Raw genomic sequence first — 26,663 nt, 5'->3', positions numbered from 1 at the left:
AAAAACACTTACCCATTGAAAAAGCATTTTAAGGGGGAAGGTAACTTGCAAAGAGCATTTACAAAGTCTGTCAACCAGGGGCCTCAACAAGTCAGAATGTTCACATAGGTGAATAGCCAGGGAAGACATCTACTCTGCAAAAGACAATGACAAGTGGTCCCCAGAAAGGCATTCTTTCCACTTCAGAGCGGACTGATTTCAATGCCCACTAGTAAACATGTGGTAGTATAGACCCTGGGGGTCATGGGAATGATATTGGTCAGCTTTCTTATTCACACTCTGTCGCTAACACTTGCATTAAGGGCAGAGGAAGCTTGAAAGGTGTCTGGATCATCTGTGCCAAGGAAGAAGGCATAGTGTGTAAAAGCAAGAACCCATTACTGTCTTAGTGTCACACAGGATTACATTTTTCTCATACAGTTGCTGAAAATCAAGCAATACTAGACCCAGGGCTCTCGAGATCTGTTGGCTGGCATGTGGCATTGCTGCTGGTACCTACTTTGGCATGGATTTAGGTCATTATTTCGACAGGTCACAGTTGGCTGTATATTTAAGCAAAAGATGGAGTTTTTGAGCTTTGACTTAGTTTCTCAGTCAGGTTGGCATCAACAAAACCTAGGCTGGCACACCGCATTTGACTGTTCTCTGGACTATCACAACAATCTGACCAGGTTCGGCGTGCCAAGCAACAGTCTGGTCTATGTTCAGCGTGTCAAGAGTTCAAGATTCTGCAAGAACTTGAGTTACTAGTTGAGGGAGGTAAGCACCCAGCTCAAGTAATAACCACAGTCCTTGTCAGGGTAAGCCACTAAAGTTAACAAATAAACCTGAGCTCAAACCCCTTGTACTTATGTCACAGGACAGACAGGCTCACTGGCGTAACAAAAATTGAGGGGGGTCTCCCTGAAACGTACGTAGAGGGGCCCCCTCTGGGCTCAATCAGGAGCTCTCCGATCAGAGTGCAGTGTCGAGTCGGCCCACTGGAGCTTGGGGGCCCCTGGACAGGCTTAACTTGAAGGCGATGTGTAAAGTATTTAAGCATTACTAAATCAATAATGAAGTCAAAATGCAAAATATGAGTGTTTAACATTTTAGGTAGAAATATAATCTAGAAGCACAAGTACCAATAATAGCAAAAGGTTGTAGTAGAACTCCCATAGCCCATGCTTAATGGATGATGAACACAGACCTGCCCATAATGACAGAGCAATGGGCGGATTGATGTGAACAAGCCGCGGCTCTATCACCCAGCTACAGATTACGTCTTATACATTTTAAATTTCTCCACAAATTATACCGCATGCCTATACAATTGCACCGCATGGGCCTGAGAGAGGAGGCAAACTGTGCGCGTTGCTCGATGCCCCAGGCCTCTTTCCTACATCTTGCTTGGGAATGTGCCAAAATCGCAGATGATTGGCATGCGGATGATTGGCATACAGTACACAATACTCTCCCACAGATTACCGGTCACCCTTTAACACAGACCCCCTATAGTAAGCCTCCTGGGGTACGTTTAAGACATGCCACCGGAGCACAGACGCCTGACTGTTATGCTCCTTTACTGGCTAAATGCCAACTTGCCAAACACTGGGAGAGAAAGGCACGAGCCGAGGACCGGAACCGCAACAGGTTGAAATGCCGGGTGAGGACCTTCATTAAAGACCACCCACATTATCGCTCCGGTCCTATGTGTAACTCGCAGCTCTCCCGCAGTTGATGGAATGTGGCAGTACACAGACACAAGTACACTTCACACACCGCGAGGAGTAGCTACTCTGCCCTCGCTTCACAGAGAGGATAGGGACCACCCATCCTGTAATAGCCCTCACATAGGGGATTCTCCCTTTGCCCTGAAGAAAGTCCGGGACCTTCATGGCCGCACAGGACTGAAACATGTTGGCACTAGGGTCTTAGGACCATAATACCCTAACAAGACCCGATTTTAGATTTTTATTGACCCAGACAGACCCAAGAATAAAGGGAAACCGGGGGTCTGACTGAGGTATTTTATCTTTAACCCCCCCTACCTTCATCTATCCAAAGAGCTCCCAACACTGTGGTTGAGCCCACCCCAACTTTTAGGGGTTGGGGTGACCCGATGATGAAGCATGACACCACTAGGGTATGTGAGGGTAATTAAAACAAAAAGTGCTCTTTCCCAGACACAGGATTGTGACTAGCACAACCTCCCATTAGAGAGGTCCCCCTCATTTTTTCTTCCCGGTCCTTTGACATGGACAATATAATAACAACTCTGACCACTGTTTGGTCAATTGGAGTATTTTTTGTGATTAATGTTTTGAAGGGAGGATATTCTCCGAGTAAGATTTCCTCTTTAACCCTCCAGACACTGGGACGTCTCCCAGTATCCTTATGTGTTAATACCGGAGCACAGACGCCTGACTGTTATGCTCCTATTACTGGCTAAATGCCAACTTGCCAAACACTGGGAGAGAAATGCCGCACCTCGGGCTGAACTTTGGTTGCAAGATACAGTCTACTGTCACAAACAACTAGCCACCTATTGGAAATTGCTGCCCCCTACAACCTGACCTAAAGATATATGGGAACCACTCCTTGCGTACCTGAGATTGGAGGATGCTTCCACACCACATGCGCAAGCTGACAGCACTTAGTAGATAAAGTTCAGGGGAGGCCTCGAGATGAGCAGTTGAGCCACTGGTTGTAATGTATGTCCCATTACTTAGATGTGAGCTCTAATGTAATAAAGCTTCTCTTGGTGTCTCCACAAAGATGGCCCTAACAGACGGCCACTTTGATCTGTGGAATGTCATTGATAAACAGCATACGGAAGGATATGTCATTTAGTGGGAAACTATGATACTAACTGTACATGACACCTTTGCTCTTTCCTCGCTCCTTCCCCACACCTCACCCCCAGTTACTTGTCTGCTGTAGTTGTTTGAAGCTGTGGCCTTGTATGTATTGCTATATAAGATGCCAATAAAGAGAATAAAAAGTTAAAAATGTCGTGGTAGAACAGGTGCAATTTAATGCTGATCGCTAAGAAGCGTGGGTCGGATACACTTGCCAGGTTAGTCCTGGTCAAAGATTTTTCCTTCTAGCTTTAGTCCTCAAAGTGCCAAAGCACAATAGGAGTAAACATCTAAAGCCCCCAGGACCTAAGAGGAGGTACTTAGAGATTCACAGGGTGGCAGGCAGAGTCCAGTCGGGGTCCAGTTGCCACTGATCAGCTAAGCAATTGCAGGAAAGGCTTTCTGTAGCTTGTATCCCTGTAGCTTGAACAAGTGGTCAGCCGTATGACCTCTAGAGTCATCTTCTTTGTACTAGGTACACGAAAGAGAGCAGATCTAGTCCTCCTGGGCTCTTTTCAGGTTGCAGACAGCAGGTTCAGTCCTATTCTGATATTTTTCAGGTCCAGGAGTGTTCTGAGGTTGGTGTCTGTAGATGCCACAATCATGCCTGGCATGAGCTAGAGGGTGGGAATGACCCCTGTGGACACCCTAACTAATAGGATAAAGGTTCCCAGGGCTAACCCTCCCCACTTTTGGCATTTTCAACATGGCTGTATTCTTCAGCTACACTGAACCTGGGCTCTGAGAGTTGGTTAGTTGTATGAGTGTGGGGAGTATACTATGGTATTCCTAGTGCCCTCTCACATCCAACACTAAAATACAGTTTTAGGCATTCCCTATAGCCACAATAACATCATAGAGACAGAAGTCTGATATAGCAAAGCTGAGCTTTCAGCAACCAGATAGGGGATATACACAAACTGGTTTGGTGTTATTTTTCCCTCCTTTGAAGAGCACACCAAAGGTTTCATGTAAACCTTGCGGACCAGTCAATCAGGCTGCGTGACACTGTAATGTCATAAGAGGCCCGCTTGATTGGAGCCCAACTAGCTGGGGAGCCAATAGAATGGTGCAGGCCTGGATGTTAGCTACATCTGCTTGTGACAGGGGAGGCATCTTTGAAGTTAATCAGGTCCTTGGGCCCAGCCACAGACCATCCTGTTGAAGCACAACAGAACCTTCCTGCACCCAAGGCCGTTTTGTCCCTGTCCAGGTGGCAAGTTCACATCTTATCTATGCCTATTGAAATAGTAATTACTGGCTAGCAGAAGCTGGAGAGCAAAATAAAGATTTAGCTTCCAGCGCCTTCCGGCAGGGCAAACATGTTACTTTTCCATAATATCTAGAAAAAATATGACTTTACAATGTAATTGGATTTTTTCTAACTTTTAAAAATAGTGTTTTCATTATTTCATTGATTATGCAAAAATGTTGCTTCTGAGAGACTTAAATTAGTGGGTGAATGAGGAGATAGGTGGTCATACTGCTATGGAACTTTTTAACACTCTCTCCAGCTTTAACCTTGCTCAACATGTGAATGAGGCTACACAAAAAAAGGTCACATATTAGACCAAGTTTGGTCATCCAATCCAACCATTTCGGACCTTACAGCCTTACCCTGCACATGGTCAGACCACCACCTTATTTGGGCCTCACTGAAAGATTCCTATTGGTGGGAACCCTTCCCTTGTCCAAGCTTCTTCTGTAGGAATTGCAATAGAATAAACATGGAGTATTTCTGTGATACCTTAGCACTTCACCTTCCTACCTCCACCGAGAACCTAGAAGAATCTGAGGAGGCACTAACATACTGGTTGACATTTGTCAGCTACACTCATGCCCCCTAAAAAGGAATAAAAAAATCTCAATGTCATAAAGCTTACAAATGCTTTTCGGAGACTTTAAAGATTGCTAAATTGGAACTTTGGCAAGCCGAATGGAAATGGAGAAACTCTTACACACCTGAACTGAGAGAAGCTTTTGTTCAGTGTCTGAAAAATTATTTAAAGGTTATCTAACAGACAAAGGCAAAATCTCTAGCGGAAGTGTGGACTCAGAAAATAAAACCAAAGTTATATTTGAGACAGTGAAGGAATTATCAAATTTAGACAAAGTAACCACACCTCTGGTCCCTTCGCAAGATCTATGCAATGCATTGTGCTCCTTCTTTATAGTTAAAATAAAGATGATAAAAGATAGTATCCATTCCACCTCTCTGAATCTGGCTACTCCCCTTGTAGATAGTAACCCTTTTAGTTCTATCTGTCTGCCCAGACATTAGCAGAGATCGCTTCCAGGAATTGCTAGTCAAAGTCAAATCTGGTTCTATCAATGATATCTGTCCCCCCAAATTCAAAAAACAATTTCATCCCACTTCCCAGATATAGTAATCTCCTTCCTCAATCTATCTCTTAAGTAGGGGAAGACCCCTCATTCCTTCAAGAAGGCGGTAGTACACCCCCTCCAAAACAAAAAAAAGTTGGAGGTATCCTACCAACCTGAAAACTATAGGCCAATTTCTTTACTTCCTGTTTTGGCAAAAATACTTGAGGCACATGTTGTCCAACACCTTAGCACCTTCCTGGAGGAGTTCGCTTTTCTTGATCCACACCAGGCTGGCTTCCGTCCTGTTCATTCAACAGAGGCAGTCATCCTGGCAGACCCGGATGACTTAAGGGATGGAGTGGATAAAAATGTTTCTCAGGCGCTGGGCCTTCAGGATCTTTCAGCTGATTTTGACACGGTCGACCATTTCATTCTGATCGACCATGTCAGAACTGCTGGCTTACAAAGTACTAAGTCTGGGCGGTGAACACCGCTCTGCTCGTGGAGTTTGTGGAGTTTTCCAAACTCCACATTATGCGGAGCTCGTGGAGTTCTGAAAAACTCAGTTCCACGTAGCAGTGTGGAGTTTTGTTCCACGCTCGCGTCTGTCAATGTCAAGTTGGTGAGCGCGAGCGAGGAAAATCCACCTCCTGGCGATATTTTTCCTTGTTCGCGATTGTCAACATCAAATTGGCGAACTCGAGAGTGGAAAATCAATCTCCCGGCGAGATTTCTCAATGCGGGCAGTCAGATTTCTCATTGCGAGTAGTCGGGTATGCTCGCGTTCGCTTGTGTTGAGAAACCACCCGTTTGCGTTGAGAAACCAGTCGCTCGAGTAAAAATCTACTCGAGCGGCAGAAAGGAAGCAGCGCCCGCTTGCGCTGTGCATGGTGCCGTTCGCGGTGATTGCACAGTGAGGACAAGCACCTGCCACTGAAAATCACAGCAAACGGCATTAATTTAACGCACTCCGCCGCTTGTGGAGCTCCGTGTAGCCTGTTGGAGTAGCAGAACTCCGTGAACTCCACCCAGGCTTACAAAGTACCACCCTTGACTGGATGAAGTCCTTTCTAGAAAATTGTAGTCAGGCGATCTGCCTCTTTCCTTTCTGCTTGCCGAAAGTTCAACTTGAATGTGGAGTGCTGATCTTCACAATCGACAACACGCTAAAATCTAAAACCTTCTTTCAAAACACCATTCTTTATATATGAGATTGGATGCACAACCATCAACTGAAATAGAACTCAGACAAAACTAGGTTAGTGGTGAAGAAGAACAAACTTCACTGTGGAAACCCTCTTTTTGGCCTTCGGAGATGGGAGGCCCTCCTCTCCCCAAAAAAGTGGGGAAAGTCTTGGCATCCTTATAGATCCAGGATTTATATATGAAACCTCAGATAGGCGCAGTGACCTCATCCTACTTCCAGCAGCTTCGGAAAATAAAGAAAATAAGAAGGTACTTTACCTTCGAACAGATTGTTCAAATCATAATCACCTTAGTAACGTCCCGTATTGACTTTGCTAATACTCTATATATGGGACTTTCTTCCGTTCTTGCGAACAGACTACAAATAATACAAAATCAGGCAGCAAGGATCTTTTGGGGGTTTATAACGGAACAATGCAGGGAAATACTCTGCATTCCTTTACCACACATTTTTTACCTCGTATTTTTTTAGATCGCATATTCTTTTACAACGTATGGCTTTACCACACATTGTTTATGTATATGTTTATATATATATATAAACAATGTATTTGTGGGGGGAGACCCTCCATGCCCCCAAACTTACCTTGAATGCATAGTAAAGGCATATGTTGTAAAAGCATATGCGTGCTAAAAACATGCATGGTAAAGAATGCATGGTAAATGTACAACGTGGTAAAAACCTAGTTGTAAAGGCTCTTTCCCATCTTTCGGCAGCCAAGATACTGCCACATCAAACCCTTGAGGAAAAACTGCACTGGCTCCTGGTAGCTCGGAGGTCCATTTTCAAAACAGGGTGCCTTATCTTTAAATCTCTCCACTGCAAAAGCGCGGCTTTCTTATCTACCAAATTTCAGCGCTATATTCCTAACCGCTACCTCAGATCAACACACTTAAATCTACTGGTTGTTCCTAGAAGCAAAAGAAAGAGATTGGGGGAGTCAAGTTCTCTGTGTCTGCTTCCCACACTTGGAACACTTTCCCCCTTGAATAAGATCTTGTGTGAACTGTGAGAGTTTCAGAAAAAAGTGCAAACTTGGCTTTTCAGACAAGCTTATGAATTACTCAGTCAGTAGTAGCCTCTTTCTAACCAAGCGCCAAGAGACCTTTTTGGTGGACTTGCGCGTAACAAGCGATCACTAACATAACACTATTTCTCTAGCTTGTCCCATTCCCAAGATAGAGTATTAGTATTTAATATTGCATCCCAGTGTTTTAATATGTAACAGCTAATCCTGCTACAGTGAAAATAGCTTTGAGGGGCTAGTCACCGTAAGGACACGAGGAACATTAAACTTTTACATGTCCTATTATTAAATACCACTCACCCTGCCTGTATGGGCACTAAGGTCTACCTTGGAGGTGACTTATTCAGGATAGTAGCCACGCCCTTTTATGCCATCACACCAAAGTGGGGCTCATCATGCTTTAAAGTTTTCATGTTCTCTCAGTGAATAAAGAATTGTTCGATTGAACACATCAAATAATGAAGTGCCTCATTTATACTTTTTTTGCAAATCAGTATGTAAAATATAAAAATAGTCTTCTTGCTGGAGCCTTGTACCAACATTAACATCAGTTTCCATCTGCAAGGTGGTGAGCTCCACCTCACTTCAGAGTTGCAGCACTAGCGACCAAAGTAACTTTTGCTATTAAAAAAGGTTGTCAATGTGCCATGTTCCCATTTGGGCTCAGTATGTGTTATGCCTGTTTTCTTCCTTTGGCAGAGAATGCTTTGCGGAGCTTGTTGGAAGCCTTGACGAGTCCCCCATATGCCCCGACGCAGCACCTGGAGAGGGAGCAGGCTTTAGCCAAGCAGTTTGCTGAAATCCTCCACTTCACTCTCAGTTTTGATGAGTTGAAGGTAGGTCATATCATTTCCTTCACCCTCCTGTGGAGAGTGAGCTGACGACACTCACGGATGGTGACTATCATAAATGTTGTCCTTTACAAATGTCTGTGAGCCTGTCACACGTGTGCTGTCCTTCACAAGGCCAGGGAGCATGTCACACAAGCGTTGTCCTTCCAAAGGGTTAGCAAGCCTGTCACATGTGATCCTTCACATCAGTCTATGAGACTGTCACACACTCTGTCCTTCACAAGGGTCAGCAAGAATGTAACACAAGTGTTGTCCTTTACAAGGTCGGTGAGCTTGTCACACATGCAGTGCTCTTCACAAGGATAAATGAGCCTTCCACACAAACGTGACGTCATTCATATGGGTCAACAAGACAGTCACAGCCACCGTCCAGCCTTCACAGGGGTCGGTGAACCTGCCTTACACATGCTGTCCTGTATAAGAGCCATCCAGTCTATCACACATGTGCTGTCTTTTTCTAGGGTCATTGAGCCTATCACATAAGTGATGTCCTTCACAAGGGTGAACTAACTACCCTCCTTCACTAGTCAAAGTGTACACACGTGTATGCTGCTTTTCACCAGGGTCAGCAAACATGATCTCTCACAAAAGGAGCTCAAGAGGGATATAGCGCAGGTCACCCTCCACTCACAATATATCTAAAAAACACAGACCTGCTCCAAACCGGGACGTATACTGTGAGCATACCCCAAGCCATGTCTTGGCTACAATAATCAGATACCAGCTATTCAAATGCTGTACACAATGGGTGCTCCAATCCCTTTAAAACATTTTTTGTAAAAAGTGTCTATCCCCATAGATGTACAAATAAATCACTCACACTCCAAATTTTTGCACAAAACAAAAAATGTGTGAGGGTAATGAAGGCGCCTCACGGAAACACCCCATGGGAGCTACTCATAGGTTCTCATCAGTGTGCTCTGATTTTCATCATTGGCAGCCTTCACACCCCAAAAAAATATTAAATGTGAAAAAATTTGCCCAAATAAATAAAAAAAAGGGTGAAAAGGTAAAACACGCACTTCAAATGACATTAGTGTGCCAACCAATCGTGACCCCTTACTATAGAGGCAAAAACTTTTTTTACCTCTGTAAATTAAAAACGAGCTAAACAATCACTGGCACAACCCTCAAACTTTAAACACTTGCGTGTGTTTGCTCAGTGTAAAAACCAGACATACTGTCGCATTAGTTCTTACGGAAAGCCAACATGTTTCATTGCCTTCTAACAATTTAGGCAATTTCTTCAGGGCTAGGGGGCAGACCATGCCACACTGTAAGTTCAGTAATGTACCCAGTGGTTGCCCCCACTTAGCATACCGGCAGCCACCTTTGTTGGGGATGTGTATGCGTCCACACCACCTGTAGGTATTTATTGAGGCTGCTATCAGTCAACTGCTATATACGGAGCACGGAGTTTGAAGCCAGACGCTACGTATATAGCGGTTTACTGATAGCAACCTCAATAAATACCTACGGAGGGTGTGGACGCGTACACATCCCCAACAAAGGTAGCTGCTGGTATGCTAAGTGGGGCCAACAACTGGGTTCAAACTGAGCAAACACACGGCAGTGATTAAAGTTTGAGGGTTGTGCCAGTGATTGTTTAGCTCATCTTTAGTTTACAGAGGTAAAAAAGCTTTTTGCCTCAATAGTAAGGGGTCACGATTGGTTGGCACGCTAATTTCCTTTGAAGTGCGTGTTTTACCTTTTCACATTTATATACATGTAGTTCTTTTGGGGGTGTGAAGGCTGCCAATGATGAAGATCAGAGCACACTGATGAGAACCTTCAGTAGCTCCCATGGGGTGTTTCCGTGAGGCGCTTTCATTACCCTCACACATTTTTTGTTTTGTGCAAAAATCTGGAGTGTGAGTGATGTATTTGTACATCTATGGGGATAGACACTTTTTACAAAAATGTTTTAAAGGGATTGGAGCACCCATTTTGTACAGCATTTGAATAGCTGGTATCTGATTATTATAGCCAAGACATGGTTTAGAGCAGGGCTGTGTTTTTTATCAAACATGATACCAAACGTGTGTCCTTATTCACAAAGACCAATGGGTATATCACATGCTTGCGATTCCATTTGTTTTTCCCACAGATAGGGGTTGGTGAAAGTCATCTGTCACATAGATGATGATTGTTGAATCTGTCACAAACAAGAGTCGGTGAATCTGTTACACCTGTAAGGTATTTTCTTCCCAATGGTTGATGGACCTGGTACACCTCTGTGGTTCCGTGACAAGGGTTGGCGAACCTATCACTTTCATGTTGTCAGTTTTCACAGTGTTTGGTGAGCGAATTATCTAAACTGTGTCCTTCATGAAGGTTAAGGAACCAATCTCATATGTTGCCTTCACATGGGTTGGTGAACATATCCCATGTGCTGTCCTTGTAAATGAGGGTCTAAGACACATTCTCAGCTTCTAAGCCAGAGTCATTGAACCTATCAAATCAAGGGCTTCTCTTTCACACAGAGGTTATTGAACTATCACACATTTTGCCTTCTTCACCAGTTGTGCTGAACCCATACACACGCAGTTCTTCTTCACCAGGGTCGAGGAACCTCTGAGAATCGCAGTCCTTCTTCACCAATGTTGGTGAACTTTGCACACTTGTTGTCCTGCACCGGGGTCGTTCTCCACAAATTACAGTAGCTCATGGTCTGTGAAGATATCCTGCCCTACACGATGTAAGACTACACCCTCCCGTAATATCTGCAGACATCTCGAACGCCCCCACCCTCAAACCAGAATCGACCAGCCCCTGAGCTGTATGCGTGTGTCTAGTAAGAAAAGGAGACAAGGCTTCCGGTCAGTTTCTGATGCCCCACTTTCTCTCTCGATCAGATGACGAATCCTGCCATACAGAATGACTTCAGTTATTACAGACGGACCATCAGCCGGAACCGGATCAACAACTCTCAGGTAATGAATGAGGCGTGCTGGGAGCCAAGCGCACGTTTGTGAGGAAAGAGGCAGGGAGTGTGCGTGCAGGAGGAGTGTGGGCTCACAGGCCGCACATCAGCTGCTCACAAGGGCTGCTTGGAGAACAGTATAGTCAACTAGACACAGGTTATTATATGCAGTTCTTTAAATGAAGAAATAGAAGTGCAGGTACTCTGTAGCAGAGTACCTGCTTGTTTCTGAGAAGTGCCGGTACTCTCTAATTAAATGTATTACATTTCCCTTGAGAAGTGCTAGCACTCTCCCACTCAAAATAAAAAAGTGCCAGTACTCAGTACCGGCCCATTTAAAGCACTGTGTAACGTCAGTGTCTTAATGAGGGGACAGAAAGCTCATTCTCACTGCATCGTTTAGTAATGCACATGTGACACTGTCATTGCATTGAACTGTGTCAGAAGGACTATTGCTCTATCACACCATACTGTGCAGGTGTCACTGTCGGAGCACAGAAGGGTGTGCCGGCAGCACGGTCATTGTTTCATACTGTGCCCTACAAGCAACGCTGTCAGTGTATACACCCCGTTCTATAAACAAGCCGTCAGTGTATGCACTTTGTTGTATGGTTCTCACTGGCCATGCACATAACTGGCCATACAAGCCACTGTCCCCAAATCACTCCTGGCTGTACAGGAAGCAGCCCTTGTATTCCACATGACCGCAGGGTGTCATTTTGCTGTCTCTTACTAAAACCTTCGCATGTTTCTCTCTCTCTATGCCACGCTGCCTTGTGCAGTTAGATGCGGAGAGCGATGTTAACAACGAAATGGCCAACAGGATGTCGCTCTTCTACGCAGAGGCCACCCCCATGCTGAAAACCTTGAGCAACGCAACCACAAAGTTTGTTTCAGAGGTAAGAGTGGCCGAGGGACAGGAGTGTGAAAGGAAGAGAGTGTGGGGAACAGAACAAGTCAGGGGAGAGAGTACAGTCCTTAAATTGTGTTGTACAGGTGGTTGAAGGTGCTGGGCACAGACGCTCGTTTTTAGGGAGACAACCTTATGTTTTTAGGTTTTGCCTAGGCAGTGCTTGCACTGTCTCTTCAAGACATGCTGTATTCAGGATATGGGCATAAAGCTCCGCCCACTTTCCACCCATCTTTTTAATTGGCTCCTGCCACTGTTGTTTGTAAATGGCGGTTTTTCATTGGTCAATAGGCTTAGTAGTCCATCCTTAGTCCCACCTTTTCTCTTCTTGTAACCGCCCATGAGGCAACCCCTATTACATGAGTTGTTACTCGTACCTTTTAATTACAGCCTCGGAGCACTATTTTCTTGAATAGTTTTGACCTGCCTGCTGTTACAGGCAGGAAATGCTCTCCCGCAATGCTTTTTAAAAAATGTATTTATCCAGCACGGCAAGGCTTGGCTGGAATAATGGCGGCAATGCCTTTCTTTTGTTCAGTAGCGATTTGAAGCAGCTGCGCGCCTTTTTTTTCTCTTTATTTACTTCGGTTACAATGGCGATACCCACGCTTTAGCTTTAAACATCTTAAGCTAAATCGCGGGTGCAGCCATGTTTTCCAAAGTAAAGAAATAGACAAAAACATTTGTTTTCTATTTCTTAACTTGTTAACCAATCACAGCACCCGCCCTATAGCTTAAGATGCTTAAAGCTAAAGTGCGGGTGCCGCCTTTGTAACAAAAGTAAATAAATAGAAACAAAAGGATGCAGTTCCCATTTTTTTCTATTTGTCTACTTTTGTTACAATCGCGGCATCCGCAGGAAACCTGTGAGCGTGAAATAGTGGCAGGAAATGTAAGGTGGTGGAAGGAAGGTGGAGGAAGGGGACTCAAGAAGATTAAGCAGCCTTGGTACTCAGCAGCAGACTGCTAAGAAAACTCTGGGCCCTTACACTGTTTGTTACAAACTATACACTGAATGCGGTAGCATGTCGGGGACACTGAAGAGATAATGAAGAGAAACTGGGCCATAATGCCTTGGATGGTGAGCTTGTAGACATAAGGGAAACTGAAGGGAAGTGTAGGGAAGAGCCAGCAGCTAGGGAGGGAGAGAAAGGGACTCAATAATGCGATGAGAGAACATTTAAGTACGAATGAGGATGAAGTAAGGGAAGGAGAAGGGGGTAGTTACGGGTCACTAAAGGGGACAGTAAAGGAGAACAAGGAGACAGGGAAGGAATGGAGAGAAGGCTAACAGTGGGTGGAGGTAAGCGAAGAAGATGAGGCACATGAAGAATAAGAAAGATGTAAAGTGAGAGGAAACAGTGGAAAGTGCACAGAGGTAACCATGCGATAGATGGGGGTTCACACACCAGGCCTTCCACCGATTTCTGTACAACCGGAATCCAAAATTGATTTATATGGAGCTGCTTTGTTTCTGTGCGTGTTTGCACCTTCTTCGTTTGTGCAACGATCCATGTATGACAAATCAGTGTGCCCCTGCTCCCTTGTACACCTTTTCTCACTGCTTGATCCATATGTTCGCCTCATCCATGTGTGCACTTGTTACGTCAATGCCTACCAGACAGGGCAGCTCTTTGTTTGCTAAGGACATCTTGGGGACATTCAGAAAGCTTCCCTGGAATGCTAACTATTGGCTTTGTGGTTTTTAAATCATATTGGCTTGCTTTCTATTTGCTTGCTCTATTTGTTTTATGCTGTCCAGCTCAGTTTCGTCCCTTCCGTTACACAAAACCTATTTATTGTATTTTTCCACCAGTGCTTGAATTTTGTTAACATGCCTTTAAATCTTATTCTTATGTTGTTACATTTGCTCTGCATCCAAAGACACGTCAAATGTCAGGCTCTGTCTAACAGGGATCTTGGTGTTTACTTTTCTTTCTCTGACTTTAAAGTGAGAGAATGTATGTGACAATCAAGCTGGCTACTGGGGGTGTGCTTGAGGAAGGCTGTAGGATGCTATTTTGTTTCCTAGCACACAACAACATTTTACTGAACTGTGCAGATATTTCAGAATTAGAACAGCACAAATGACGCATATTTTTGGGTAATTCTGAAGTGTGGAGGAAACAAATATTTTAATACGATCATAAAAACCAATACACTTGGTGGTTACATTTCCACACACTATCGTTCGTGCGCTGTATACTTTTAACATTAAAACTGCATGTCTGTGCAAATTTAATGGTGATTTGGATTGAATATGCGTTATCTGTAATGGCAGTATGCTAGAACAACATGCATACTTCACTTTACCCCACTCCACTCTACTCTGCATCACTGCAGTCTACTCTGCACCATTTCACACTACTCCACACCATCCCACACTCCATCACTGCACTCTACTCTGCACCACTCCAATCTACACCACTTCACTCAAAGCCGTTCTACTCAACACCACTCTACGTTATGTCAAAGCTCTTTATCCCAGACTACCATACTGTGCAGAACTGCACTCTTTGCCACTGCACTCTACACCACTCCACTCTGCACCACTCCATTCTATGCCACTCTACACACTGCACCATATGCCACTATAGTCTATGCCAGTTCACTTTACACTACTGCTCTATACCACTAAACTCTTTGCTGCACCTCTCTACTCTACCCCACTTCACTCAACTTGGAAACAATCTACGCTACATCACCCATCTTTATGACACTCTACCCCACTCTGCGTCACTCTATTCTATGCCACTGCACTCTGCTCTGCACCACTCTACCCCATTTTGCTCGACACCATTATTCTTTGCCACTACACTCTACCCTGCATTACTCCACTCTATACCGCTTCACTCTACTCTCTGCCACTGCACTCTAAGTCACTCCACTCTACACCTCTGTGGTCTGTGCCACTCTACTCTAAACCACGGTACTCTACGAGAATGCACTCACCACCACTTTACGAGACTCCACCTACGAGACTCCACTCCATTCTACAACACTCTACCACACTCTATGCCGTTTTACAACACTACTCCACTCTGTGAAACTCTGTGTAACTCCCTCTTTGCCACTCTGTCACTTTACTCCACTCTATTGTACTCTACACCACTCCTCTCTACTTTACGCCACTCGACAACTTGATGTATACTTGGCTAGCGACATCACAGCACTCTGTACGGAGGTGCACAAGTCATAGTAAGTTTTGAGTGGGGTGCAAATTATAATATAAAGTTATAACAATAACTTTAGACTTTGTTATGTTTGTGCAGTTTAGGTTAGTTTTGAATATAAATAATAAATTAAGTTTTCCTAACTATACCAAATCTTTAACATATGTTTTTTTCAGTAAATTTGTATTTGTTTTAATTATTTTAATTCATAACAAATCAGAAGTATGAATACACCACAATGTGACATCAGCAAAGCATTATTCATTCAAAACAGTGCATGTACATCCTACCCCCTCCCTCTCTTCTTCCCTTCTCTTGTAGTGGGTCTTTACTCCTGGAAACGAGCTGTATAGATCATCTCCCAAGGCATTCCTATTGTTTGTTGTTCCCCTATCTGTCCCCCTCCTCCTCACTCTCCTGTGTGCTTAGCTTCAGTTCCTAAACTGGCAGTAAATCAGCTTATCCTCTATAACCCATGTGTCTTAGGTCCACCAAATCTTCTCATGTTTCTTCTCACAGCCTCTATCTCTATAGACCTCTTTTTAAATTATTTTACAGCGTGTCATACCCTGTTCCCAATTTTGGAAGGATGGTGCTGCATCACATCCCCACTTTTGCGCAATGTCTCTTTTTGCTATTATATATCCAATATTCACCAAGGTCTTCTGATATCCTGGAAGATCTGAGGGCTCCCATATGTCCAGCAGAGCCCTCCGGGGAGATAAATCGAGGGTTGCTCCCACTGCCCCCTACAGTGATATGGACACCCGTTCTAAAAATGGGCGTACCCCAGGGCAGTGCCACCAGGTGTGAGTAAAGGCACCCTTTGTGCCATACTTCCTAAGGCAAAGGGGGTTCGCAAACTTACCGATATAATGAAGTAGTGTCTTTGTGTAGTCAGTTTGTGGAGCACTTTAATTTGAAATAATATGAAGATGGTTTTATGGCTCCCCTTGGCTAGAAAATTCAAAGCTTATTGCCAGTCGTCTTCATCAAATTCCCCCAGGTCGCGTTCCCAGCTGTTTTTAAGATGCATCAGTGGTCCCAGAGTATTCCCCATTAGCGTTCCATATGTCAGTGATATTAATTTATGTCAAATATGTCCATCTAATAACCGTCTCTCCAACTGGGAACACTCCCAGGTTTCCTCTTTCGGGTCTATGCTGCGGGTGAGGGCAGGTCTAAGTTGTTTATAGTGTAACCACTGTGTGGGCAGCATTTTATTCTCCCTTTGAACATGTTAAAATGGGAAAACCCCATTTGTATCCCACCCGTCGGTGAGTGTGCTAAAGCCTATTTTAACCCAACCCTGTAAAGCCCTGAACAGCAGTTACCCTTTTTTATCTAGTGCCTTCCCAGAGGGTTGTGGCTGTTGTGAGCGCCTTATCCCACTTCATCTCTCAAGAGACCACTCAACGTGTCCCATACCGTAATCGTAGCCTGGCAGGCTCTTACAGGTAGGCAGCCTCCATATAGCACATACATATATGAATGATCCCCCATCCCCCATCTGTCTGCCTGTATGGCCATATAATCCTGTTCCCGAATACACCCAGTCATTTACTACCGTGACCTGTGACTCTACATAGTATTCCTTCAGATTTGGTAAAACAATACCTCAATCATATTTTGCAGGTTGCAGGGTCTGTAAGGCAATATGTGGTTGCCCCCTGTGTCCAGAGTAGCATCCGTAATAGGCTATCTATGTGTGTAAAAATTTCTTTGATATTTATTAGGTCAATTCTGCAGAACATAAAGCAAGTGTGGCAGTGCGACTGTTTTGAACATGGCTGCTTTACCCATTAATGTCAAGGGTAGAGAGCTCAATGCCTGATGTCCCACTCCAGTCTTTGTAGCAGCAGTTCAAGGTTAGCAGGTGCATGAGAATCTGCATCTCTTGTTATCCACATTCTCGAAAATTTAAAGCTATTCGGTACCACCTGTATTGGTAAGGGCAATGGGCCTGCATTTCTTCATCCCCCATAGGAAAAAGGAGAGAATTCTCCCAATTAATGGCTAAGACTGAAATCTCGCCAAATATATATAATATTTCACTGATGCAGGTGAGTGATTGATCTTTTGGGGTTATGTAAGCAGGATGTCATCCGCATATATACGTTCTCCCATCCCGGGGGTTCCGTCCAACCCCAGATTCTGGCATCCACCCTCATGAGGTTCACCAATGGTTCCATTGCGTGGGCGAAGAGCATTGGGGAAAGAGGACATCCCTGTCTCATTCCCCTCCCAACAGGGAAACCTTTAGACATATATCTGTTAACCTTTACCCTAGCTCAGGGGTTCTGATATAATTATTGAATCCAGTTAATGTAACATGTTCCAAATCCATTTTTTTCAAGAAGCAAAAATAAGTAAGGCCATTCAACTGAATCAAATGCCTTGGCATCTAGGGACAATACCACCCAAGGAACCATCTCCCTCTCTTGCTTGCGCAATAACATTATGAAGCTGCCGCAAGTTAAGCCTGGTCAATCGGCACGGCATGAAGCCCGTTTGGTCCGGAGTGTACCAAGTCTGTCACCACAGTGCAAAGCCTATTGGGAAAGACTTTGGGCACAATTTTGGTATCCGTATCAAGCAGTGTAATTGGCCGATAGTTGTGCCGGCTTCCCGAAGTTGGGTATCTGCACAATGGTGGTGGCCATTCGTAGATCATCCTTTAAGGACTTTTGCCGAAGAGCATGTTGATACATTCAGAGCATCGGTTTTATAATTCCCTGCCATTTTACGGAAGACTTCTATAGGCAATCCACTTGGGCCCGGGGCTTAACCAACCTGCATCTGAGTCAATGCTTCTACTATTTCCATTTCAGAAATGTTCGCCTCCAGTCTTTCCCTTTGTTCTAGGGCCAGAGTCTTAACTGGCAGTCTCTTACAAAGCCCTCTATTTCTTTCATCGAACCCCCAGCTCAGGATGCATAGAAGGCAGCCATGTATGGCGCAAACGCTTCTGTGATCTGTCTTCTGTCTCTGACCACCTTTCCAGTTTGCAGCTGTAGTTCCCTAACAGGCAATAATTTACCAGCTTTGTCTTCGGCTTCATAAATATGTTTTTGCTTGGTCTGTAGGAACATTTTACTTTGTGGCGTGCAACTTCCTTATATTCCGTACGTTTGTTTTCTAACTTATGAGCCAAGGATACTGTTGGGCTGGAAGCGCACTGACAGTCAAGGTCCCCTGTCTCTTGTTCTAGTTGCTGTAAGCGCTGCAGACATATCTTCTTGTCCCTTACTTAACCCGCAATCAGCTCCCCTCAAAGTGTGTCCTTGTATCCCCCCCATACTATACTAGCACTTTTCACTTAGCCTCATTGAGCTGAATTATAATTCCGTTGCCTTATCGAGTACCTTTACCACCGACTTAATGGCCAGTCTCCAGGTGGCCATCTTCCAACTCCGGGTCTCCCCATCCCTCCCAGTGGTAATACAGACTATTAGAGAGGCATGCTTCGAGATCCCCCTTGCCAAATACTTGGCTTCAGAGAATCTACCAACATTGTCTCTCGGAGTCAGAATATAGTCTAGTCTGGCAGACATCTTATGGGAATGTGATTAAAAGGAGAAGACCTGTTCTCGTCTGTGAAGGGCCTTTTATATTTCAGTTAATCCAAAGGCCTGCACAAAACCCTCCAGTTTCCCAATTGTGGCCTCCCCTTCCTGTTTGGTATTCATTCTGTCTAGTTGCATGTTGTGCACTAAATTGTCTCCTCCTATAATTGTAAAGGCCGTTGGGAACCAGCCAGCAGCTCCCCCAATTCCTGTAGCATCTGTGTTTGGAGACATGACGGCACCTATACATTCAGAAAGATCATCGTCTTCCCCTCCCATTCACCTTGTACAGCTGTATACGAGCCTGCGGCATCCGACCATGTGTGGAGGACATAAGAGGGTAGAGATTTCTTAAATAGAATACCCACCCCTTTTGAACCTGATGTGCCCTGTGCACTGGAGGCCAACCTATGTATCCCTCTATCAAAATGGTTGTGCTTCCATCTACTAAATGAGTTTCCTGGAGGACTATTATGTTGGCCTTCTATCTAGTGAAAACTTTAGTCACTAGGGTTGTTTCACCTTATTACCTAGTGTTAATGTTCCATGAGACCAAGGTCAGGCCCTGCATTTGAGTTAACGCCATTGATTATAATATTGCGCCCTAGTCCTTTTTAGATAGGATGAGTATTGCATCTGTTGCATATATGAGTGGTGTGGTTCCTGTTACTGTATAACAATCAAAAACATCCCTACAACTCCCCTCTCCCTAACTTACCGTGCCCTGATCTGAAATATTGACCACCACCCCAATTCACGGTATATGTGAACTTCAACCTAGACCAACATAGTAAACTAAAAGTATAATGCACTATTCATGCAGGGGGAGTCCTCTACAGGCTCTGTATCAGTATTGATAGTCACACCCTTTAGTGGATGCTGGTCACCGACAGTTCAGTGTAGGCCCAGTATAATCATGTAAAGCAATATGGCTCTTGGCATATGTTCTTGTCAGTGTATTCCATCTCTTATACCCACCTCCCGCAAGTCTTACTCGCAGTTACGATACAGGATTGTTCGTGAGGCATAAACAATATGATCTGAAGACATTTTGATGACTACTGGAAGCTGCTCTCCCTCAGTTTCCATCCAGGAACTGTTAGAGTATGTCCCCCCCAATGCCCGTCCCACAGTCCGAGGACTCTCCACCTATTAATGTCAAGGACATCAGTACAGGTTCTAACAGTCAGTGCTTGGGTCTGTTCAGACTTCATCTGTGCTTTCGATGGGGAAGCTCTGCCTCCTGCATCTCTCCACCTTCTGCCCCTTGCCTGTCCAAGTCATTTCTCCAGGGGGCTGCCTGGCCAGTCAATAGCCCACAGGACTCCAGCCACTGCTCAGTCTCAAGTGGGGCAGTATTCTTTTTAATGGGTTTAAAGTCACTTCATTGGAGTTGGACTAGGGAGGTGTAGTCCGGGTAAATATTAATGTTTTATTACTCTAAAGTAGGGATCGTGGTTCCAAGCAATCTGTAGGATGTTGTCCTGATCTCTATAGTTCATAATTCTTGCTGTTATTGAGTGGGGTGGCCATCCCCGGGCTGAGGCTCTTGCCGGGATCCTGTGTGCTCGTTCTACTGAATAGAAACGGGAGCTTTTCCCTTGTAGTACCATTTCCTCCAGACAATCTTCAATGCTCTGCCCCTTCGGGAATTCCTACGATGCGGAGGTTATTTCTCCGAGACCTCTCTTTTGCATCGTCACGGCTGTCTGTAAGCACCACCATCCCTTCTCTAAGGTTGTACAACAGATTGTGAGGTCCATCATTGCTGGACGTGTCTCATCCAGGGTAGTTTCCCTGACTCTTTCCGACAGCTTCTGGTGATCTACGGAGAGGGTGCCCACCTCATTGACTCCTGCTGTGACTTGTGCTTAGTGCCTTTTATGACTGACGAGATTGTGGCTGTATGTGTGGGTGAGCTTTTCTCCCTTCTTCCTCTGGTGGTGCATCCAATGTCTTATTTTTTGCCATTCTGAGCTTACCCTTTCCTGAAGGGTCAATGGTATCTTGGAATCGAGAAAGGGAGGCCTCCCAACTGTGACCTTGCAAAACCAAGGAGTTTTCTCGGGGGGGGGGGGAGGTCCCTCAACTATTAGCCCCCCTAGAGCACCAGGAGCAGCCAAAGCCCCTCTCTGACGCATCACCACAAAGTCCCAGGTGTTTAGCTGCCGGAAATCCAAGATAGAATGGGGAAAAACCAGGGCCCTCAACAGCTCCACACAGTGTTGCAGAGGCAGGTACACAGCCCTGGCCCGATGTCCCAGGCCCTCCCGGTACAGTGCCACAGCAAGTCCTGAGGTCAACCACAGTCCTGTCGCTGAATACATTCACGCCTTTTAGATTGTAGCCGTTCTTGCAGCACAATATCCCGGTAGCCCTATCAGGATGATTTGCTACTATCACCACTTAATTGCCTCATATAGGCTCATGGGAGTCTTTGCAGCCCACACAATGGCATTTCTATGTGTCCTCCCTGGTCCTGTCCAAGTAAAGGCCCTATATTAAGGGTAAGCTCTGTTTGAGGCACCTCTGTAGCCGGTCTTGCTCCCTCCCAATGGTGACAGATGAGGGAGGGAACATCAGCAGGTCTGCACAATTTCCTCAGGGCCTGCTCTTCAGCCCACAGCGTCGCCCAGATCTCTTCAATACGGGCCCAAGGAAACTCCCACAGTCCCAGCCAGAGTGAGCCGGATGATCCCAGGGATCCGGGCTCAAGCGATTCCGGTCCCCGTAGTTGAGACAGGGCCAGCCAGCGGCAACCGGTACCACAATACAACCCCCTCACCCCCGGGTCTGCCAAGCACTTCTGTCTCCATTGCCTGTCAGGCCACTCCCTCAGTATTTACTCTTTTTTGGTCAAAACATTTTTTAGTAATCATGTAATGTTGTTAATTATGGTAAATTTATTTACTTTTTTTTGGTACTGCAGTAGTTCAAAGTTCATTAGGAACGTGCGTTCAATAGCGATTCCTCGATAGTATTGCAGTACTTCCATAAAATTTCATATATTTACATCATAGATTTATTTTTTACTCAAAATATGGATCCAGGGTTTAATGGCTAGTTGTATTTTTAATGGTATATGTGTTAGTAGTGTAATGACAGTTTGTGTTTGTGAACTTTATGAGTACCGCAATAGTAGGGAGATGCTATCACTGTACTTTCCCTTTTGTAAAACAGCATTTAATTAGCTTAGATCTCTGTCAATTGAAGGAAACGGGGAGTGTGCACCCATTATCCCACCTCCGTTTGATTTGTTCCAAGGAGAAAATTGTGGTGCTTGGAAGAGAAAATTATTTTTCTGCTCAAGCTACTTTGCGACTGTTCAACACCTGCAATGGCTGAAGAACGAGATCCTCGGTTTTTGCAGCAGGAGGAAGAAGCTGTGCAGTTGCAGCAGGAGGAGGGAAAGGTCCAGCAGCTGAAGCAGTTGATTGTGTGGGATTTTTATCTCACTGTCGGTACCTCCACCACCACCCGCTGCATCTGTCCCTCCAGTAGCATCTTCGCCTTCTTCAGAAACATCTGCCCCTTCACCACCAGCCAGTGCATCTGGCCCGGCATCAGTACCTGCTCCTGGTATACCAGTGCCCAGCGCTTAATAATATATAAGCAAGAGTGCCAGAACCCGAAGTTCTGCTCAGATGCTTTTGGCATGCCGAATTCCAAGGATCGTAGTCTTAAATCCATCTCATGCCTATTTAACTACCAGAAACTCCCTGCCCCTCTATCCCACTCTTGCAGGGTCCCGCTTTCTTCCCTTGTGCTGCTTTTGGAGTCTTTCTCTTCCTGCGTCTTTCCGATCTGTGTTTTTCCTCCTCTGGTGCATGGTAAATATCTGATGCAGAAAAATAAGTGCCGGTTCCCCCTACCGGATTACGTTAAGCACTGGCGGTGCCAAAAGCAATTGTTAAGGCAGAACAGGAAAATATTGAGCTGTATGGCAGTGCTGCAGCATACTGTCTCTTCTGACATACTTAGATTATTGTGCAAGAGAGGGACATGACAATACACCAATGCCCTCCCAAAACCTCTTTTAGGTTTTTTTCATTTATTTTCTCTGTTCGCCTGTTGAGAATATTGCTTTGTTTGGTCATGTTGACCTTGTGAGGAAAAAAAACATCCAGAACAAATCATAAAAGTGAAGAAAGAAAATGTATTTTAAGAGCTAACCAAATGTCTCAAAAAAGAAAAGGCCTGTAGCAATATTAACCATTTTTTTTTCTGGTACCAGAAATGCGACATTATAATTATTGTAGAGATAAATGGTAAGTGTAAAGTAAGTTAAACATGTGCCTTATAGTCGCTTCCTAGTAGGTGGTAAGTTAATAATAGACTACTACAGTAATATCCAATTGCATTTAGAGTGAACTACAGTGTCATGGAGTGGATTCTCATAGAGAGTGGTACAGTGGAGTGGTGTTGCACTGAGTGGAGTGGCATCCAGTTGAATGCTCTTGAATGGTGTGTTATAGTGTGGAGTAGAGTGTTGTAGAGTGCAGGGTCATACATTGTAGTAGAGTGGCTTGGTGTGGTGTAGAGGTGAGTGGTATGTCATACTGTAGAGTGGAGTGGCATAGAGCAGAGTGCCATGTTGTACAGTGGAGTGGTGTCCCAGAGTCACGAGTCGTACAGTGTCTTAGAGTGGAGGGGCGTGGAGCGGAGTGGCGTGCCCTAGAGTGGAGTGGCATCAAGCAGTCAGGAGTGGCATCAAGTAGAGGGTCATAGAGTGGAGTACAATGTTGTAGAGTGCCGAAGGGTCAGAGTAGAGTGTCATCGAGTGGAGTGTTGTACAGTAGGGTGCAGGAGAGTGTCGTGGAGTGCCGTACGGTGTAGTGTCGTAGAGGGGAGTGACATAGAGTAGATTGTTGTAGAGAAGAGTGTGGTAGAGTGGAGTGCCATAAAGTGTCATAGAATATAGTGGAGTAGTGTATCATAGAGTAGAGTGTTGTAGAGTGGCAGAGTAGAGTCCTTTGGAGTGGCATGGAGTGTGGTAGAGTGGAGTGTGGTAGACGTGGAGTGGTGTGTCGTGGAGTGGCGTGTCGTGGAGTGGCATTTCATAGAGTGGAGTACAGGGTCATAGAATGGAGGGGCATACAGTAGAATAGAGTAGCGTGTCAGAGTGGAGGGGATAGAGTGATGTGGTGTAGAGTGGAGTGGAGCGTCATCAACTGGAGTAACATGTTGTGGATTGGGGTAAAGTGTCGTAGAGTGGAATGCCATACAGTGGAATTGTGTGTTGTACAGTGGAGTGGGGGGGCATATAGTGGAGTAGAGTGTTGTTGAATGAAGCGGTGTAGAGTAGAGTGGAGTGGCGTGCCGCACAGTAAAGTGGAGTGGTGTGTCAGAGTGGCGTGTCATAGAATGGAGTGCTGTGTCACAGAGTTGAGTAGACTGACGTGTCATAGAGCGTCATAGAGTAGTGTAGAGTGTTGTAGATGGAGTGGTGTGTTGTACACTAGAGTGGCGTGGAAAGGAGTGGCGTGACATAGGAGTTGTGTGTTGTGAAGTGGCGTGTCGTGTCGTGGGGTACAGTGGAGCAGGGTAGATTGGAAGGGCACGGTGATGCCGGTTATCATGCCGTGTGGTACTTGTTCGTTTTCATAGAGAATGCAATTTCGGGCTTTATCGACAGCTGTTTGTTCTATATTTGAGGACCACTGTGTGCTCTGGGGCTTCATACTTTGGATGCCCATTTGACCCGTTCTAAGATATTGCTGTTTGGTAATATCCATACCTGTCCTCTCAGAACCAATGGGAGTGGCTGTTTTTACCTTTGTGCGACGTATAATAAGATAAAATATATCGCTTTGGATGATCTTTCTATGTTCAAGAGATACTTGGACTTATTCAGTCGGGCAATCTAAGTAGGTGACGATACACCTCAAGGGACTTTTTTGATCAATTCCAGTTATATCCATTTATTTGACTTTTGAGCAAGCCCTGATGAATTTCCCGTGACACTAGGGAACGATATGCGTTGACTATGTGCCAGTTTTAAAAAACAAACATCTTTAATGAAAAGAAGATTTTTGGGACTACGTGTGTTTCCTGACTGACTTCAATCAGAGTGCACCTTCCTTTGTTGTAGATTGGAAGGGCATGTCAGAGTGGAGCAGCAATATATGAGTGTGTTTTAGAGTGAAGTGGAATGTCGTACATTGGAGTGCCATGGTGTAGAGTAGAGTGGCGTACAGTGGAGTGGAGTGTCGTGTCGTAGAGTGGAATTAAGTGTCAAAGAGTGGCGTGTCACAGAGTGTCTTAGAGTGGAGGGGCGTGAAGTGGCGTAGAGTTTAGTGTCGTAGAGTGGAGAGGGGGAGAGGTGTGGGACAGTGGGCAGAGCGGACTACTCCAGAGCGCGGGGCTCACAGTTCAATTGCTTGCACCAGCTCAGCTTGTGACTCTGGGGGTGGGCAATAGCTCACTTAATCTCCCCGACGGCCTCCAGCGCCTTGAAACCTTAAGGGGTGATATATTCATGCTTTACAAATATGGATTGTTATTGTTGAAAGGCATGTAGTACACTGGAATGGCATATCAGAGTGGAGTATCGTACATTGGAGTGTCACACTAGAGTGGCGTGTCAGAGTAGAGTGGCATGTCAGAGTGGAGTGTCATGTCTCGGAGTGGTGTGTCATAGAGTAGAGTGGCATGTCATGGGGTGTCTTAGAGTGGGGCGGCCTAGAGTGGAGTGGTGGCGAATAGTGTTGTGGAGTGTCATAGAGTGAAGTAGAGTAGAGTGTCGTAGAGTTGAGTGGCATAGAGTTTTGTAAAGTTGAGTGGCATACCATTGAGTAGTGAAGTAGAGAGGTGTGTTATAGGGTACAGTGGAGTGAAGTGGGGTGGAGTGACATACAGGAAGTTGCATACAGTGTTTCAAGTGTGGAGTGGAGGTTCTGAGTGGAGTAGTGTGTGGGAGAGAGGAGAGGCGTAGAGTGTCGTAAAGTGTAGTGTAGTATAGTGTTGTGGAGTGGCATAGAGTGGAATGGTGTGTCATACAGTAGAGTGGAGTGTCAGAGTGGCATGTCATACAGTGTCATGTCATACAGTGTCTTAAAGTGGAGGAGTGTGGAGTGACATGGCGTACTACAGTGGAGTGGCGTGTTGTACAATGGAGTGAGGTAGAATGAATTGGCGTGTCGCGTGAAATGGCGTGTGGCAGATGTAGAGATGGATGTCATGGGGTATAATTTTCAATCTCTTTTTAATGTCTTTGAAGAAGCTGTATTGCTTTCAAACATCAGCAGAGTCTCTATGGTTGATGGTGGTATTTAGTACTGCTGGTCTGTGTTTATAGTCCACTTTCTGTTACTAACCAATCGCATTATGCTTTACATCTTAATTTCTTTCTTATGTAGTTTTCTATTGGTTTTCATTGTCATGTTACCAGAAATGTGTGTTTCAGATGCCTTTAAAATACTTGTAAAACCTCATTGCTGCAAACTAGTTTATTTTCATTCCTCATTTTGGGTTTTGGTAGTATTGTGCTACATTAGCAACCTAAATTATATTTAAGCCCATAAATGTCCTCCTCTCAAAATTAAGTTGCTTATAATATGTACTTTCCTAATGGCCAATCATCTAACTCTATATATATCTGCCTCTGTCTTCCTCATTCTTGTATGTCAGTCTACCTGCAAGATTTTTCGGGTTTGGCTTGTTGGGCACAGTTTCATTTTTTTGGACCAGAGAGCATGCCAAGAAAGCAGATGTTGAAAATGATTTTGGTTTGAAAAAGTTGGAATAACATGGATTGGTGAAATATGTTTGAAATGGAATCAGTAACTCCCTCTGCTTTCCTCTGTTAGTGAATGGGGGTATGCTCCATACATAGGCGGGTG

At 44.9% G+C, this 26,663-nt stretch overlaps 1 protein-coding gene across 5 annotated transcripts in view; it reads left to right on the top strand.

Moving 5' to 3' along the window:
• Positions 1-26,663, top strand: part of LOC146857737 (CYFIP-related Rac1 interactor A-like) — a 176,382-nt gene that overhangs the window by 82,662 nt on the left and 67,057 nt on the right. For all 5 annotated transcript variants that reach the window (XM_085648346.1, XM_085648349.1, XM_085648347.1 and 2 more), the window contains 3 exons: positions 8,099-8,235; positions 11,106-11,183; positions 11,956-12,072. In XM_085648346.1, the coding sequence (XP_085504472.1) occupies positions 8,099-8,235; positions 11,106-11,183; positions 11,956-12,072 (332 nt within the window). The remainder of the gene's footprint in view (positions 1-8,098; positions 8,236-11,105; positions 11,184-11,955; positions 12,073-26,663) is intronic.

This window comes from Triturus cristatus, chromosome 3_2 (assembly GCF_964204655.1).
Source record: "Triturus cristatus chromosome 3_2, aTriCri1.1, whole genome shotgun sequence".
Lineage (NCBI taxonomy): Eukaryota > Metazoa > Chordata > Amphibia > Caudata > Salamandridae > Triturus > Triturus cristatus.
This window is presented reverse-complemented; position numbering and strand designations above follow the sequence as displayed.